Here is a 17,104-nt window from a genome sequence, read left to right on the forward strand (position 1 = left end):
ACCCAGAAGTCACCAACATGGCATATTAAGCTTTAAGATATATTCTAAATGTTATTTATAATAAACCTAGGTTTCTACGGTCGATAATCGATATCAATTATTGCTTATTTGACAAAAACATAGATAAACACTGTAATTTAGTGCATATAATGTTAACAAATATCATACATATTAATAAAATGAACTAAATGACCCATCTGCAATATGAAACTTTACTTGGAGCTCTAAGTTATACGATATCCATTATCATTTAAACAGCCTGATCAGAATATTGACCTATTATTTTCTGCAGTATTTTTGTTTGTCACATACTTCAAATAGTGATCAGATTATGTTTAGCTCTGTGCGACTATGGAATATATTTATAAAAAAAACATTAACTTCAATTTTTGGAACAATTAATAACCCTATAAGCGGTTTACATTGTATGTGTATCTTTCGCAATTAAACTCAAATGAGATTATAAAAAAATCATTAAGACGCTGTCAATATCGGCAAATACTTCATTCAAAATGAAAAATGCCAAATTCATTGATCATTTCAATTCATATCCCGTCTTTATTGAATTTAAGGTCATCTTTGAAATCGGATTAAGATTTTTATCGAGCACGATGTTTATTAAAACAGGCAATTAGTAGCTGTTTATATTGTATTCATTTCGTTTAAGCAGAAATTTGAACTAACGCCCATTTAAACCCAGTTTATCTTTAATGATAATAAAACATTTTGCTCAGTTAATAGGGGGAAATTAGATCTAGTATGTATACAGCGCATGTACAGATAATGCGGGTGTCAGATTATGAATTAGGAACGCAACCTTTTGGTTAACTATAATTTTACATATTAAGTACACCCCCGTTCTTTGTCAAGATGTATTGAATTTAATGCGACATTTAAACAAAATACGCGAAGTGGCAAAATACATACTTACCGGAGAAGAATAATAAATATTTAATTGAACATCTTCTACATTTGCTTTGGATATTTACTGAAGGATTCTCCCGGCGCTTAACAAGATTAAAGAGTGTTTTGCTGACAATAAAATCCTTCAATGGATGTGTGTAGATAAATCAAGATAAATCATTGTTTGCACTTACATCATGAACGAGAGGTTGATCTTCGCAAAACCGTAGACCATTCGGTTATCGTTTATTTAACATAAGGCGATGTAATGTAATTACATGTCTTTTATTCAATAATTTGTTTGAGTGTTCAAGTGGTGACTGTTTTGTTTGAAATTTCAAGTGATGGTTTTAAAGTAGGTAGATTATGAAAGTATTTCACCGGAGAAATGTTGCTTGAAACTTTTCATACTAAGGTATTTCACAAGTGTCATACTATATTTCTGTGAGTATGGTCATTGAATTTAATCAATATTGGACTAACCAGAAAATGCGAACTTGAAAATTGTTGTATAGATCTACAACATTTATCAATTACCTTTTGTACCGATTTGTATCAATATATAGATAACTGAATTAAGTTGGACATGGCTTTCGATTGAACTTTACAAATGCAACCTACGGATTTTATAATAACTATGGTAACGGATTGTTAAGAGCGCCCATGGAAGCAATAACATGTTTACGATTCATATATGACTTGAGTGTTTATTAAATGGAGCATCATACATTAAAGTTGTGACAAAATATCCAGTCAAAAATGACGAGTAAATACTACGCTCCAGTGATATTGGAGAGGTTTAACTCCCGACAGATTCGTCGGCATCACCGACGGATACGAAACAAACAGATGTCGGACTTCTATAACAGGTAATAAGTTCATCCTCACCGCATGTATATTTTGCTATCATGTTTTTACAGGTAAAAATCAGCTTCTTTTCAATAAGCCATGTAAGAATATCAAAGTCAAGTGCTTTAGATGTTCAAAACAAAGGAAATACTTTTATATAAATTTGTGGGTTAGATCTTGTTACATTTGAGGTGGAATTTTTATTTCAACTGTGTCTAATTTGAAAATGGGCAATATCAATTAACAGTATATAAAGTGCCGTTAATAAAGTAAGGACATTCATAAGTATAACTGAAAGTAAAGTGGTTATACGGTAATACATTCGATTAGAAAAATTAGCGACTGCAGTCAATTTATTTAATGTTTTTTTAAACTGTAATAGATTCGTATTGTTATTATGAAAATTATATCATGACGGTCGCATTATTCTTTGCATTACCGGAATAGAACCGCTTAAAATACGGAAACGTCAACATGTTTATTGTGTACTCTCGCCTTGCGAGCTCGTTAACCCTTTGCATGCTGGGAAATTTGTCGTCTGCTAAAATGTCGTCTGCTGAATTTCTAAACTTAGCATTTTCTTCGATTTTTTTCAAAGAATACTATCAGAATAGCAAACAGTTTGGATCCTGATGAGACGCCACGTTCTGTGGCGTCTCATCTGGATCCAAACCGTTTGCAAAGTCCTTCAAAATTTGGTTCCAGCACTAAAAGAGCTTAACAATTACTATATTATTCCGACAAAAATGTCATAGAACATTTACATTTTCATAGTCATAACATATTCCAAAATAGTGATTACCTGTTGTATTACATTACACACGTTTTTTTAAATGACTTCATATATACATCTATAATTAAGCGAGGTTTGCCTAAGAGTTTGATTAAATAACATCTAAATGCTTTCAAACAAAAGAATACATGTACATTATAATGATTTTGCGTTTAAAGTTAAAAAAGCAATTATAAGTAAATTATCATATAATTCGAACAATCAATTTCCATGTTTACACGGATTAAATTAGAAAAGGTTAGGTGTAAGAGTAGATCGAATAAATTGATAATCACCACTTTATATTATTGATTTCATTTACCATATTTGAATGGCAATATCAATTTAGCTAATTCAATGTACAGTTTACATGTGCAATGGTGGATGTAAAACACATTAAAATAGGATCGAGGTGTTTTATGTATAAACTGTCAGGAATTTTATAACCGAGTTATCAATGTGATTTAGCTGCTAACTTATTCCGATGTAAAATAAAGCAAGGCTGGTCTTCTCTGAAACAAAAATCCAATATTCCTGATTAAATTATGCATTTTGAAATTCAGATGAGTATGAATTGTTGACTGTATTATTTATAGCACAGAAAAGCGATTAATCCATACCATGCGTGATCATTGATATGATCACGCAATGATTTCAAATCATAATCCGGAATTTAATCGGATTAAAGTTACTAGTATAAGACTTTCGTAATTAAAACATCACTAGTACTGATTTTTATTTTATTATCGATGGATAATTCAGATTGAAATAAAACCGGTCCAAGTAAGTCGAGATTTTGAACACATACATTTTCTCATTTGTTTTATGTTTCACTATAGTATGAAATCATGTGTAGCATATGGAATAGGTTTAAATGAGCCTCGCTCGGGAAAAAAACGGGCACAATGCATGTTCGTAAACTGTCGCCCCAGATAAGCCTGTAAAGTCAGTAAAGGCAAATCAGGAACGACACTTTCTGCTTTTATGGTATTTTTGTTGAAAGGATGTCTCTTCTTATTAAAAATTCAGTTTATGCGGAAAGTGTCGTCTCTGATTAGCATGTGCGGACTGAACATTCTAATCTTAAACGACACATTGCGCACATGCATTAAGTCCCAATTTCCCAGAACGAGGATAATTAATGTAGTATACGGTAGCTGGTATGTGCGATGGTAACCATTCGGATATAATCGTAATATCGGCAATACAATGTCCCTGGACATATTCTCTATGTCTGCGTTTTTATGAAATGTTTCGCATCATTGATTCAGATCTAAATGCATGGAAGGCCAATATTTATTTATTACAATAAACTGTTGACTGACAGATACTTAACTCTTATTAACTGTTAAAACCTTATCGTAGAGCTGTGCATACAACCGTTAAACGCTTCGATTGAAAGCGGTGTATCTGATGTATTATTCCTCGTGACATTTAGCTAATTACAATAATTTTAAACAGCCATCTTTATTGTGGAAGTGTTATTTCAGTATATAATATTTAATGTAAAATTCAAGCTTCTTACCGATCGTACAATTTCGGTTAATATGCTGTTTATTTAATCATTAATGAATTCAAACAAACGCTTAGTTAATAACGGAGTTAACAAACAAGGCCTGTGCTGTTGTTTTTTATTGTAAAGGTACTCCATACAGACCTGTGAGGCACTTAGTTAACGTTGTATATTTGCTTCTTCATTACCACTGGGGTTTATTGATATGGCATCTAATGCATCATAATATTCATGAGCCATGCTCTGAAAAAGGGGATTTCATGCATGTGCGTAAAGTGTCGTCCCAGATTAGCCTGTGCAGTCCACACAGGCTAATCAGGGACGACACTTTCCGCCTAGACTGGATTTTTGCTAAGAAGAGACTTGCTTGAAACGAAAAATATCATAAAGCGGAAATTGTCGTCCCTGATTAGCCTGTGCGGACTGCACAGGCTAATCTTGGACGACACTTTACGCACATGCATGAAACCCCCTTTTCACAGAGCACGGCTCTTATCTTGCTAAATATACGCAGATATCTTCAATGCGAACAGACCGACTCGATTGCTCGGATTTACTGGGTCAAGTGTGAGGTTATGCTTGTCTATAAACGGATTAAACTTCCAATGCCCTGCATTGACCGACCCAAGGCGGTGACCCCTGTGGTCATATAACAGTTTGTTGTCGTTTGTATTATCATATCGTGTGTAAGCAACTAGTGCCAAATTGGTCATTGACTGCTCAGGTACTATTTTAAATTACCCAGGGTACTCGTAAGTACACCATAAGATACCCCGGGTACGGAAAAAACGCTTTGGGCACCTAGTCATATTCCGGGATACTGGCTAGTATATTGTCCGTGCACTGGGTGGTTTGAACTATTCTTAAGGGTACCCGGGTTTGTTTTAAAAAGTTATTGATCCTACAATAACCAATCGTACCTTGCAACTTGCCTATAATCAAGTGCGATTGAATGTTGACTCTGGCGATTGCTCATAGTAGTCTATATTCTTCTCTTGCAAAATATTATTATTTAGCTCTTTTACTCAAAAGTGTCAAAACAATACCTGTTCATTATCAATTTCGTCCGCCACAAAAGTCTCATGATTACTTTATTCATGACACTTTTTTAGATAAACTGCTCGCATAAAACTTCGTTTGTGTAATGATATACCCGTATATTTATAATATTTTTTTTGTAATTCATATGAAAATTTTTCAGATTAAAGTGTCTGTTTCAGTTAAAATTAATCCGATTATTTATCACTACATCTTTAATGAATGCAACATTTTTGAAAATGCATCTTTTATTGTTTAATTGTTATAAAAAGAACAGCGTATGCATAATCGTCTGTGTGTAACGTAAAATTTTGCTTATTTGCAGTATAGCTGGTTTATACAAACAATAAACCGTCATGATTGGAGGGGGGTTCTTCGTGATTTGATTGATTTTGAATTCAATGCACTGGGTGTTTATATTTATTTGATAAAATGTAAACAGCAATTTTCAATGTCAACGGACTAAGTCCATTATGTTATTTGCTTTAGAGGTAAATGCAGACTGTCCAAATTTCTGCATTTAGTAAGTGTGTGTGTTTCAAAATATTGTATTAACAATATCGCGTTCGCTTTGTTCGCAACTGTACAAATAGCTGAAAGTGTAATTATTACCGTATATTCAATGCCGAGCTACGTAACAATATAATATAACAATGGCATTTCGAACAAAATACTTCTTACTGTTCGCATTTTGTTAATCCTTTTGTTACGTTATATAAAAACTGCATTCCAGTATTTAAGAAAATCTTTATTTTTTTTATTAGGCATAGGAATGTACAAATGTATAGGCATTCAAGGTCTTTAAACGGTTCGTAGGGTTCTTTCCCCATATTACGAAAATCGTCCTGTCAAAAACATTGTTATACATATTAAAAAAAGAGAATAAAGAGCACATATTAAGAACCAAGTTTGAATTATTATATTCGTCCTCACTAATAATAATAATAGTGTTGCTGTTTGTTTATTTTCATTTGTAGCATATAACACCAGTTTAGTAATGGTAGGCTTTATATATGGTTTCAATTAGACTGCGAAACACGATTATAATATAGTGGCACAGTGATATAGCTGGCATCCTTGATGCAATTGCAAGATGTTCATTAAACCATACTCCACAAATTTGTTAATCAAAAACCACATTAGAAACCTTGGATCAAAACGTTTCCGTTTTCAGAGATCACATATATATGTCCGTAAAACAGTCAAGTTTACAGCGTAAATATGTGTTTCGATACAAGGGCGACTATATTAAGTGCATTATCAACTTTCCATGTATTTTTCAGTGTTAACAGTTACATAATAAAATACAATAAATTTAACTAAAAAATGTGGAAATATAATCAAACAACAAGTTTTAATTATTCTTTTGCTATTTAAGTCAAATTTGCTTTTTTCCATTTTTTTGTTGTTGAAATTGAAGTTTATTTCGAACTATTTGAGGCTTTAATTCCATGAGTAAAAAACGGGAAAAGTTAATAATTTCACAACAGGTGAATCGCGAACAAGCAAATCAATACTAATTTATGAAATTCTACGTTTAAGAATTTCTTTTGAAAACAAATCTATTGTAGTTGAGATGCTGGTAGAAGTTCCGGTTTTATAGTGTTGTTAAAATGGTATTATCAGAGTTACAATTAATAAATACAATCGACTATATTTATATTTGTGCTCCGATTGTCTCAAAACATATTAAAAACAAAACAAAAGAACGAATGATATATTCCAGAGCATTACGTGCATTTCACGATAAACCATTGTATCGAACCTTCAAAAAGCTACCGTTTCAAAAGTCACACTTAAAAGCGTTGGAGCGTCGGATAGATAACGCGCCGTTGACATAAGTATAACAAGTGCCGTGAGACATTTTTAGGGTTTCGCCTAGCAATTATCGAGTGTTGTTGTAATGATTGGTGCACTTCGCGAATACAAAAGAATGACTACCGGTTTTTTGCATGTTATAAAATATTTATACCTGTCACTTTGCGATCTACTCTTATGTGTGATGGTGGAACTTAAATTTGCATTTGAATTAATTAAGTGCGTACATAGTTATTGGATCTATCCGTGTGTTAAATATTATGTGACAAAAGTTTATATAGTTTGCTTTAATTTAGTTATACTATATGTGCGCGAATTAATTATTTAAAACGAGTTTAAGAATTTCATCTGTGAGCATTTATAATATATACAAAATGTATTTGTTATGTACATATTTCAGTCACCTTTTTGTAATTGTTCAATTCCGTTTTACATGTATATTATTTCAATCACTAATTCAGATAGTCATTCAGCATTTATTCGTCGAAATAATCCGTTTAATCTTTTTTGAAAACGACATTTATTCAAACAAACTGCTAGTTGGACATATCAGGGGTTGTTTTTATCTTTTCCAAAATCGTATTTCATATATTCCATGAACAAGCTCTAGTTGTGTATTCAATTGTCTTCTCGCGGTTGGCGGACTTGATTCGGGGTTAATGTCCTTTGGTTGTTTTTACACTAAATACCATTTTTTCGATGGTTCTGTAAGACCCCATTTTGGCAGCGTATTTTGCATTTAAAGTGTTTGTTAAAAAAATAATGTATTATGTTTCAATGAAATATATTTCTATAACGTGTCTGTGGACAAAAACGATTCTATTTATCTGCCTATCTTTTTTGTTTTACATGAAAGAGCTCCATTAACACATGTGTATATTTTCGATAATCGATTAATATTGTTACTCTCAATACTATAATTTACTTCATAGACATTCGTTTCTGATTTTCCTTTCATGAACAGTTATGATGCGATAAAACAAGTGATAATAGCGCTCTATTGCTATCGACACAAGATAACCACGACCGACGTAAATTATTCGATAATATTTGAAACCGGTGTCACGATAATCGTTATTTTCATATTTTTAAAAACACGCACTACTATGTTGAGACACAATGTATATATTTATGTTTATATATAAGTCGTTGATATCAAAAACGCTTTTGTATAAAGACTTTAACAAACAAAACGGTCGGAATTACTGTGACCACTCATTTAATTCAATGTCAAATAACTCGTTTATTTGAAAACATGTTTTCCCCTTATCTACATTATATACTTTGAAATTGTTCAACAGTGTTCGAAGAACATGATCAATATAAATGCCGAAAAAATTATATTGATAATAATTTGATTTATGGAACAATCTGGTTAAGAATTGTTCACTTGCTGTATACACTGTCCACAAAAAATATTTGTTGTTTTTGTTTTTATTATATGAATACATAATTGCAAAATCATTAGTAATTTGTAGTATATTCAGTTCAAAATCACATATCGGTTTAAGTACGAGATTGCACCAGATTACGAACATTGTTCATTATATTGAACATACCACAATAACATATTACTGTAATTTGAACTACTTTTTACGAAAGTCAACACTCAAGGTTGATAAGTGTCTTCTTTAACTTGGCAGAAATCAACGAGGTGTCAACCTAGAAGAGTAATTAGCTAAGGACCAGTGGTCATATAAAGAATATGAAACAGAAGTGTGAAATTGTTATGCGAGTTTTTCAGGGTAAAAAATAACCGTGTTTTTTTTTGTTGGATCCAAAATAACTGTCAGATCCGGTTTTAGTATAATTATCTACAGGGTCTAATTTGACATACAATTATCTAGTGGCAATAACAAAAGGGTTTCAGAACAAGAATTGTTGTATAATGCGGATTGCGTGATTAGGGCAGTGTATTCTTGTAACTGTCTGCATTGAAAGGTTTACTGTATTTACAACTATAATCGTCGTGTTTTGTTTGGACAGAATAAATTTAACTCTATGACGCTGCTTTCAGCTTTTAGGAGATTTAACACATTGATTAAGGTGACTGAAATGTAAGATTTTCTTAAAAAATAGAAAACCGAAAGTGTATGGAACTGGAAATAAATGCATGGAACTGTATGTGTTTTTTGTGGCAGAGAACGAAAGAAGGTGTTTTCATGACAATATAATTTTCTGTAATTTGACTCTATGTAAAAATGTGATGAAAATTATAAATTATATGTGAAAATACAAGAAAGTTTGAAAAAAAAAAGTATGAAAATCGCAATAAATAGTTTCAATAAAGTTGACATTTCACTTATAATACATCATATACTGTATGTAAAAGTGGAACAAATGAATGCACTTACATATCAGAGTTCAGGGTATAAATAATTCTCGCGAGAATGTTAAAACTAAAAGTGGTTAACATCAAGTCCCCGCAGTTGTCTCGGTTGAAATGGCCTCTGCTTCATCCTATACCGGAAGCGTAAGTAAATAGTGATTGGCCCAGCTTTATCAAAGATGATATTTAATATTTAAGTTATGACTGAATATTGTTTTGAGATTGCTATTGACAATCTTTGAGCTCTGCTTTAGTTCAGTTTTTATATCGTAATAACCAGTTAATGAGGTGTAGTTATTAACACGAAAATGCATACCATATGTCTTGATAAAATGGAGTTAAAATTGCAGAATATTGACTCGAACTCGTATTATTACATCGGCATGCATCTTTTACTTAACTAACTGGACTTATGCTTTCGAATCAAAAAACGTAGTTTTCACACTCTCTCAAAAGCACATTAACAAGCAAATTCGTTGAATTGATATCCCCGCCAATATGCTTCTGGACACAAAAGTGTTTTATTTTACACTCAAAAAAGCATTTTTTCAAGATACAAAGGGCCATACCTCCGTTATTAACAGATGATGTACAATGCCATTTTGCGTGCATCATCCTCTTATCCATATACTAACTCATACGAAGTTTCAATGAAATACGCCAAAGCACTTCCAAGATATGGCTCCGGACGGACGGACGGAAAGACGGACGGAAGGAAGAACGGACGGTCAACGCCAAAACAATATCCCTCCGCCAATAGGGGGGATAAAAAAACTTCAGCGTTAATATCATCACGCGTTATTTTTACTGTTTGTATAATTTCAATACGTATTTAGCGTCTATAACGAAAGTATCGATATTTATACCTAGTAAAAAAGCAGTCATTATAAATAAATATATTATTAAAAAAAAACTACAAAGTTGGATTTTGTTAATAATAACGCTATATTAAGAAGAAAACTAGATTTCCATAATGCAGTAAATATGAAATAATAAACATAAAGTAGAAAATTGGATTTAAGCGAGGAAAATAAAGAAATTGGTTAGTAAGTTGTCAATAATGTGAATAAATAATGGGTAGCTAAGTAGCAAATAGGGTTTATTTGATTGATTTCTAGAAAACATATTATTGCTATAGTATTGATGTTTTTGTTGTTGTGCGTGTTTCTGTTAGTTCGACCAATAAAAAGTCCATGTACCGGTTGTTGTATTTAATTTCGATTTGAGCCTCGCTTTGGGAAACTCAGGCCTAATGCCTGGCCCTTACCACTGTTATGATTTTTTCGGCGTAAGCTGAATAAGCCAGCTTTTCACCCTGACTTGACCTTTGTAAGTGTCCAATAATACTCAAATAAAATTTCCCGCGGCTAGGTACGAATGAATACACTTCATTTATTCCATTGGCTGATTTGAGTATAACACCAGAACATTGGAAACATATCCGCGTCTTTGTAACACTGTTTTACTGCATGAAACAATTTTATCTCTAATGAAAAGGCCCAATAGATAGAACAGTTTTACAATCAATTTTCGACATAAATACAGTTTGTGCGTTCACCTTTTATTTTCAGAGAATTACCAGCGCAAAAGCGTTTAACTAAAGGCTATGTTGTCATATTTAGTACTTACTTGCATTGCATTTCAACCCGCGAGGTTTCAGGTCAATACGCGGTCATTTTGTGAAAGTCAGAGTTTATATACAGTTCATCACCGGAGTTCGCAAAAGGGGTTGCGATCATTGTGTCTTACTGACAATAACGTAGTGACTGTAATGCATTGCATTCCAATCCGCAAGGTATCAAGGTCAGTTTGCGGTCAGTTGCAGAAATCTTTATATAAACGCCGTCTCGTAAACTGTGTGCACTTGAAGTCTGTTTTGATCAGAAAGATACTAAATAAAGATATTCGGCGATATTATTGTGGTATGTCAATCATCGATTTTTAATATGGTTTCAAAATTTGCATGATAAGGACCAATTTTGATAAAATTAATTAGAAATATTTATCCATTTAGACCAGTTTATTAAGCATGACCACAATAATTCGCTATACTATAATTATGCAATTAAATAAGATTCGAGTATTGCCGGCTGACCTATATGCACTCGTTTATTTTCATGTTTCTTGTGTTTTTCTATTCTGTAAATATAGATATCTGAGTAATAATATCACATAAAGCAAAATAAGCCACGAAATCTGGCGCAACACCCCGTAATTGATTTGCTTATGATGTAGCTAACAACTGCGCAGAAAAAAGGCATCCGCTACTTTTTATCTCATAGAGATAACTTTTGATCGTTCATAAACATCGACCACAATCAACGCCGTATATCTTTTTTAAAGATATTTCTTGTTTCTTTTACAGGAACACTCTTTTCAACGAAAATTTAATCTATGCGGAGAGTATCGTCTCTGAAAATCCTATGCAGACTGCACATGCTTATCTGGGACGATATTTTATGCAGATGCGTCATACACGGGTTTCAAAATGACTGTTTCATTTCTATTGATGTTTATTTAAATTTGTACAAAAACATATGGCGAATATTGTGTATGCATAACTTGGTTTTTGAATCGGAACGTGTTAATAATTTTGCAAAGTGACCAGACAAGATTACAGGGCCCGGGAGATATTACTTACATAAATCATAATCTACGATAAATATCATGAAAAACACAAGGGCTTTAAACCCTTTTATGTCCCCCACCACTATAGTGGGGGACATATCGTTTTTTCCCTGTCTGTTGGTCTGTATGTCTGTTGGTTTTGCGCCAACTTTAACATTTTGCAATAGCTTTTGCTATATTGAAGATAGCAACTTCATATTTGGCATGCATGTGTATCTCATGAAGCTGCACATTTTGAGTGGTAAAACTTAAAAACTTAAAACTTAAAACTTAAAGGTCAGGGTCATCCTTTAAGGTCAAAGGTAAAAAAACTAAATCAAAGCGGCGCAGAAGGGGACATATTGTTTCTGACATTTCTTAGTTAATCTCCTTATATAAAGTTTTATGTGCTTTTTTATACAAATTTTCATAACATGTAATGGGTTTGCTTTCTTCAACATCTTTTAGTATCCAAGCCGTGATATTATTCGATTAATTTTAAATGTATGCATGTGTATAGTGTTGCAATGGCTTCGATATTCACTTCATGTAGTGTGATTTAAGGTGTTAAAATCATACATCGACTGCATTTACAGTAATGCTTTATAATATAATTAGAACGTTCATTGCACTCCTTTTACATTCAGTATAATATGTTTGGACTGAATAGGTTAAAAAGAGACGATTCTTCACGCACATACATTAAGCCCCATTTTCCCAGAGCGAGCCTCAAATGTTAAATGAACGCTTAAAAACTGTCGGAGAAACCATTAAACCATCGAATAAACCAACACTTACTATATTTATCAATTTTGTATAACCTAGACAACTTTCGACTCAAATGTGTACATGTATGGTAAATTCCTGTTGTACAGGCCGAAATAATTTAAGTAAACAAATATGTGTGTTATGCCGGATTTGTGTAACCGTTTTATCAATTTTAAAGCAAATTACATGACCGAGTTCAGTTACTTATTTTATCGGGTTGCATTAAGCTATGTCACCTTACTTTATAGATCAACCCGTGCATTAAATGGCAAATCTTCATTCGAATTGGTAGTTGAATTCAGACAAACTGACCTTATACGTATGCACTCAGTCAGCAAATATTTATATGATGCTTCGATGCAATACGGGTTACTTCACAAAGCTACTTCATAAATAATGAACATTTGAGAGCCAAACTTTATATACAGTTGTTATTTCAGGCAAGCCGTTGTTCCGATAGACGGTCCCACCCGGCAGATAGCGGTGAGCGGCCGGCTTTCTTCCGGTGACCTCGCGGTATTCGACGACAAAGCGGCGAATGCCGTCCTTTTAGACGCCGAGATGCAACTGAAGTCCGGCTATCCGACGATCGCCACCTCCTCTATGGTGGCGCGTCGGAGCCACATGAGCCTCCCGGAAGATGTGGAAAGCCAACCGGATATGAAGTTTTTCGCGGAGCTAGTGAAACCCGTTAAAAAATGGAAATTCCAAAAGGAGAAATTAAAGACGCTTGAACCGTCGAAGCACGGGTTTCACCAGAGGAGTCAGTCTCCGACGTTTCGCAGGCTTGTCAGCGCAACGGAAAAGCTGCAGCATTTAGTGACTTTGGGCGACAGCGATGCACCTAGTCCTAGCGTTGATATTATTGAGACTCAAGTCGAAATGCCTCCGGAGGCGGTAGTGCGTTCGTCGTCTCGTTATACTAAGTCGGAACCGAACACCACGCGGGTGAACAAAGTGGAGTCGCTCCCGGCCACCGGGAACTTTTACCCGACGGGTCGGTTCAATTTTCAGCCCGAGGTGCGGACAATTGAGCCCGTGCGACGGGAGGAACCATTCGTTGAGGAGGACGAGGATGAGGAAGATTCCTACACGTGCACGCCGAGCCCCAGGCTGCTCACGCCGCCACCTCCACCGCCTCCTTTTGTTAAAAAGCATAAACAACGCTCAAAGCGGTTGCATCAAGAGTTTAAGGTAGATTTCAAAAAGCTTGACTCTCATTCGGAGCTTCATTTGTTTCTTCCTCATATACAAGACAATTCAAGGGCGGCTACTCCGGATAGCCCGAATACAAATTATTATAAAATGAGACACGAGTTGCCTCCCATTAATGACTTTCCGGGCCAAAAGTCACCGGACGATGAAAGGAACAAATCAAAGAAAAAACAGACAAAAAAGAAAAAGAAGCATCCTTCGCGAATTAAATCGGGAATTAACGATGAAACTGGTGTTAGCGACCATTTGAACGATGTACCAACACTTATTTCACTCGCAAATGACAATGATTATCACCCCGAGTCAATGTGTGTGTTTGAAAAGTGCAAATTTCACCAGCATAGAAAAACTATGAATATTCGACAACCGTAAATTTTTGTCAGATAGAAAAAATAGTTCCGTGTTCTGTTTTTTGGTCGATCTTTTAATTTTTGCCTTTAACATGTATGCATCTCTCCGTGACGCATATTTCTGTCTTCAAACGCTATATAATTTTACCAAAATTATAACAAATATATTATTTGCCGCCCTTTTATGATGACATATGTTCCCATAATTACCACAAATAATCAAAATATCTTTGCGCTTTTCGATGACTTTTATAATTTAAAACAGGAACTTTTATTTGAAGTATTTTGGTCAAAAGTTTACTTTTATAGGTCTTTTGTGATCTGTCACTGCATTACTAACATGAACATTATAGATCTGTATTCCGTTGCCTTGAACGTATGACACAGAATCCTCCGATAATAAATCCCTTTCTTTCTACCCAGCATTTTTTTGGGATAGAAAATCGAAAACGGAACTCGTAATATTTTGCTTTTTTTGTCATCTATCATCAAATATGTTAACATTTACCTTAAGGACTAGATTGAACAACTAAACGAGAGTGATAAACACATAAGAGGATTGTTGGATATATGAGTCGCGTTCTGAGAAAACTGGGCTCTATGCATGTGCGTAAAGTGTCATCCCAGATTAGCCCGTGCAGTCCGCACAGGCTAATCAGGGACGAAAAATGTCATCCCAGATTAGCCTGTGCAGTCCGCACAGGCTAATCAGAGACGACACTTTCAGCTTTTATGGTATTTTTAGCTTGGCGTTTTCGGAGAAAACCCGAGGTATTGTCATAGCCAGCTCGTCGTCCGCCGTCCGCCGTCCGACGTCCGCCGCCCGCATCGTGCTTTAACCTTAACATTTTGTTAAGGTTTTGAACATTGGCTCTAAAATCAAATTGCTTCAACCTACAACTTTGAAACTTAATATGTAGATGCACCTTGATGAGTTCTACATGCCACACTCATTTTTGGGTCACTAGGTCAAAGGTCAAGGTCACTGTGACCTATAGAAAAATCTGACAAGCTTTCATTTATTCAAAACTGCACACGTAGCCGAGCTTGGCACCCGTTATGCGGTGCTCTTGTTAGTTTCAAGGAAGTCCTCCTTACCTAAAATCAAGTTTAGGCGGAAAGTGCCGTCCCTGATTAGCGTGTGCGGACTGCACAGGCTAATCTGGGATGACACTTTACTACGCACATGCATTAAGCACAGTTTTCTCAGAACAAGGCTCATTTATATTTATAAAAAGTTATGGTGTGCAGTCATGTCTTTCGTTTTTTTATTTCTTGTATGCTAAAAATAATGCATTCAAATTATCACAGCTTTCTTTTTTGATCCGACATCCTTATAAGCGACAAAAACACAATAATACCCGTTGTGGAATCGTTATAATTTTGATGACAGACACAGTATATGTTATTATTTGATGACCATATATGTTATTATTTGATGATATTATATGTTTTTATTTGGCTGTTTTTGTTTCCCAGAGCCTTTGAAACGTTATTTTAATATACATGCTTGAAACACAGATACAATATTGCATTTCTGTTTACAAAAATATATATAGTCTTCTGGAAAGATATTCAAAAGTTAGGCAAAAGTTAGGCATTGTTGTATTCATTTAACGGTATTGAAATCCATACTAGCAGTATTTATATTCGATTACAATTTTCATACAAGGTAGTTCTCTTTTCTAAATAGATATATTTTTTAACTTTATCAAGTTTCAATCTCAGTTACTTTTTTATAACTCAACATATTTTGCAAAAGTTCCAAAACCCTAGGTTTCATAACTATTAAGGGAGAAAACTTTAAATTAAATAGCTCGTCAAAACTGTATTTTAGAGTTATCGGTCTTCATTGTCCAGGTGATTTGTTAAATCTCTAAATGTTTTGTTTGTCTCAGAACTTAACTGTTTAAATATGTTTTTCAAAGTCAAAATACCTGTACTATGATAAGACAAACGCATAAAACGATTTTGTTACTTATATATTGCCATAGAATAGTAGACAAGGTAGTTAAATAAACCTATTTTTCTTGGTGGGTTGTTTACTGCTGCGTGTATGATCAATGCAATTAGATTGAATAATGTTTATACAATTTTACTTATATATTTAACTCATTTATGCGTAGTGGACTCTCCCATCGTTCTAAATAGGATCAATTTATTTCCAAATGTCTAGTATACATTTTTCTATATTTAGAATATTTTTTTCAGAAATTCCTTTAAGCAAACAGCGCAGACCCAGATGAGACGCCGCATCTTGCGGCGTCTCATCTGGGTCTACGCTGTTTGCAAAGGCCTTTTTTCTAGACGCTAGTCATAAATGGGTTAAATGAAGAACAGTTGTTGTTAACAGAACACACAATGAGGTCGTTTTATTCACTGAAATAAATGTCACATGTTGATCCATTGGCAGGTGGTTAAGGTTAGCCACCACTAACAAACGATGCATTCGATTTTTAAGAACTGTATTTTGTCATTTCTCGCAAGCTGTCAAGTTTATTTATATTATTATGTGGTAAATTTGAACAACACGTTTTACATTTGAAACGGTTATCTCATTGAACGAATCTTAATATTTGTAGAGGGTATTTATCTCTTTCGTTATTGTCTTTATAATAAATTTTAGTCATTACAAACTTGAATTACATTATCCTTTGTATATTTTATAATACATGTTTATAAACGGTTACCCATAGTTGTATTTTGTATGTAATACATTTAAAATTTCATTATCAATGACATAAAGGCTATTCAGGGACGAAATTTTCTGCCTAAACTGGATCTTTGCTAGAAAGAAACTTCCTTAAAACGAAAGATACCATAAACGCGGAAAGTGTCGGAATCGATTAGCCTTTGCGGACTGCAAGCCTAATCTGGGACGACACTTTACGCACATGCATTAAGCACAGTTTTTCAAGAACAAAGCTCATATATATCCGACA

At 34.0% G+C, this 17,104-nt stretch overlaps 1 protein-coding gene across 2 annotated transcripts; it reads left to right on the plus strand.

Annotated features, from left to right (window-relative positions):
• Positions 1–700: 700 nt before the first annotated feature.
• On the plus strand, positions 701–16,405 carry LOC127854214 (uncharacterized). Of its 2 annotated transcripts, none has more exons than XM_052389244.1 (2): positions 701–1,772; positions 13,038–16,405. In XM_052389244.1, exons 1-2 carry the CDS (start codon positions 1,663–1,665, stop codon positions 14,182–14,184), a joined length of 1,257 nt encoding a protein of 418 aa, XP_052245204.1. In that variant the 5' UTR covers positions 701–1,662; the 3' UTR covers positions 14,185–16,405. The 2 variants fall into 2 exon arrangements, with proteins under 2 accessions (XP_052245204.1, XP_052245205.1); XM_052389245.1 differs by lacking the exon at positions 701–1,772 and adding an exon at positions 9,100–9,366.
• The last annotated feature ends 699 nt before the right edge of the window (positions 16,406–17,104 follow it).

This window comes from Dreissena polymorpha, chromosome 12 (assembly GCF_020536995.1).
Source record: "Dreissena polymorpha isolate Duluth1 chromosome 12, UMN_Dpol_1.0, whole genome shotgun sequence".
NCBI lineage: Eukaryota > Metazoa > Mollusca > Bivalvia > Myida > Dreissenidae > Dreissena > Dreissena polymorpha.

Coding starts and splice junctions, on each gene's coding strand:
- LOC127854214 (XM_052389244.1), top strand. CDS start 1,663: ATGACGAGTAAATACTACGCTCCAGTGATATTGGAGAGGTTTAACTCC. Junction 1,773..13,037: donor ATGTCGGACTTCTATAACAG/GTAATAAGTTCA, acceptor TTGTTATTTCAG/GCAAGCCGTTGTTCCGATAG.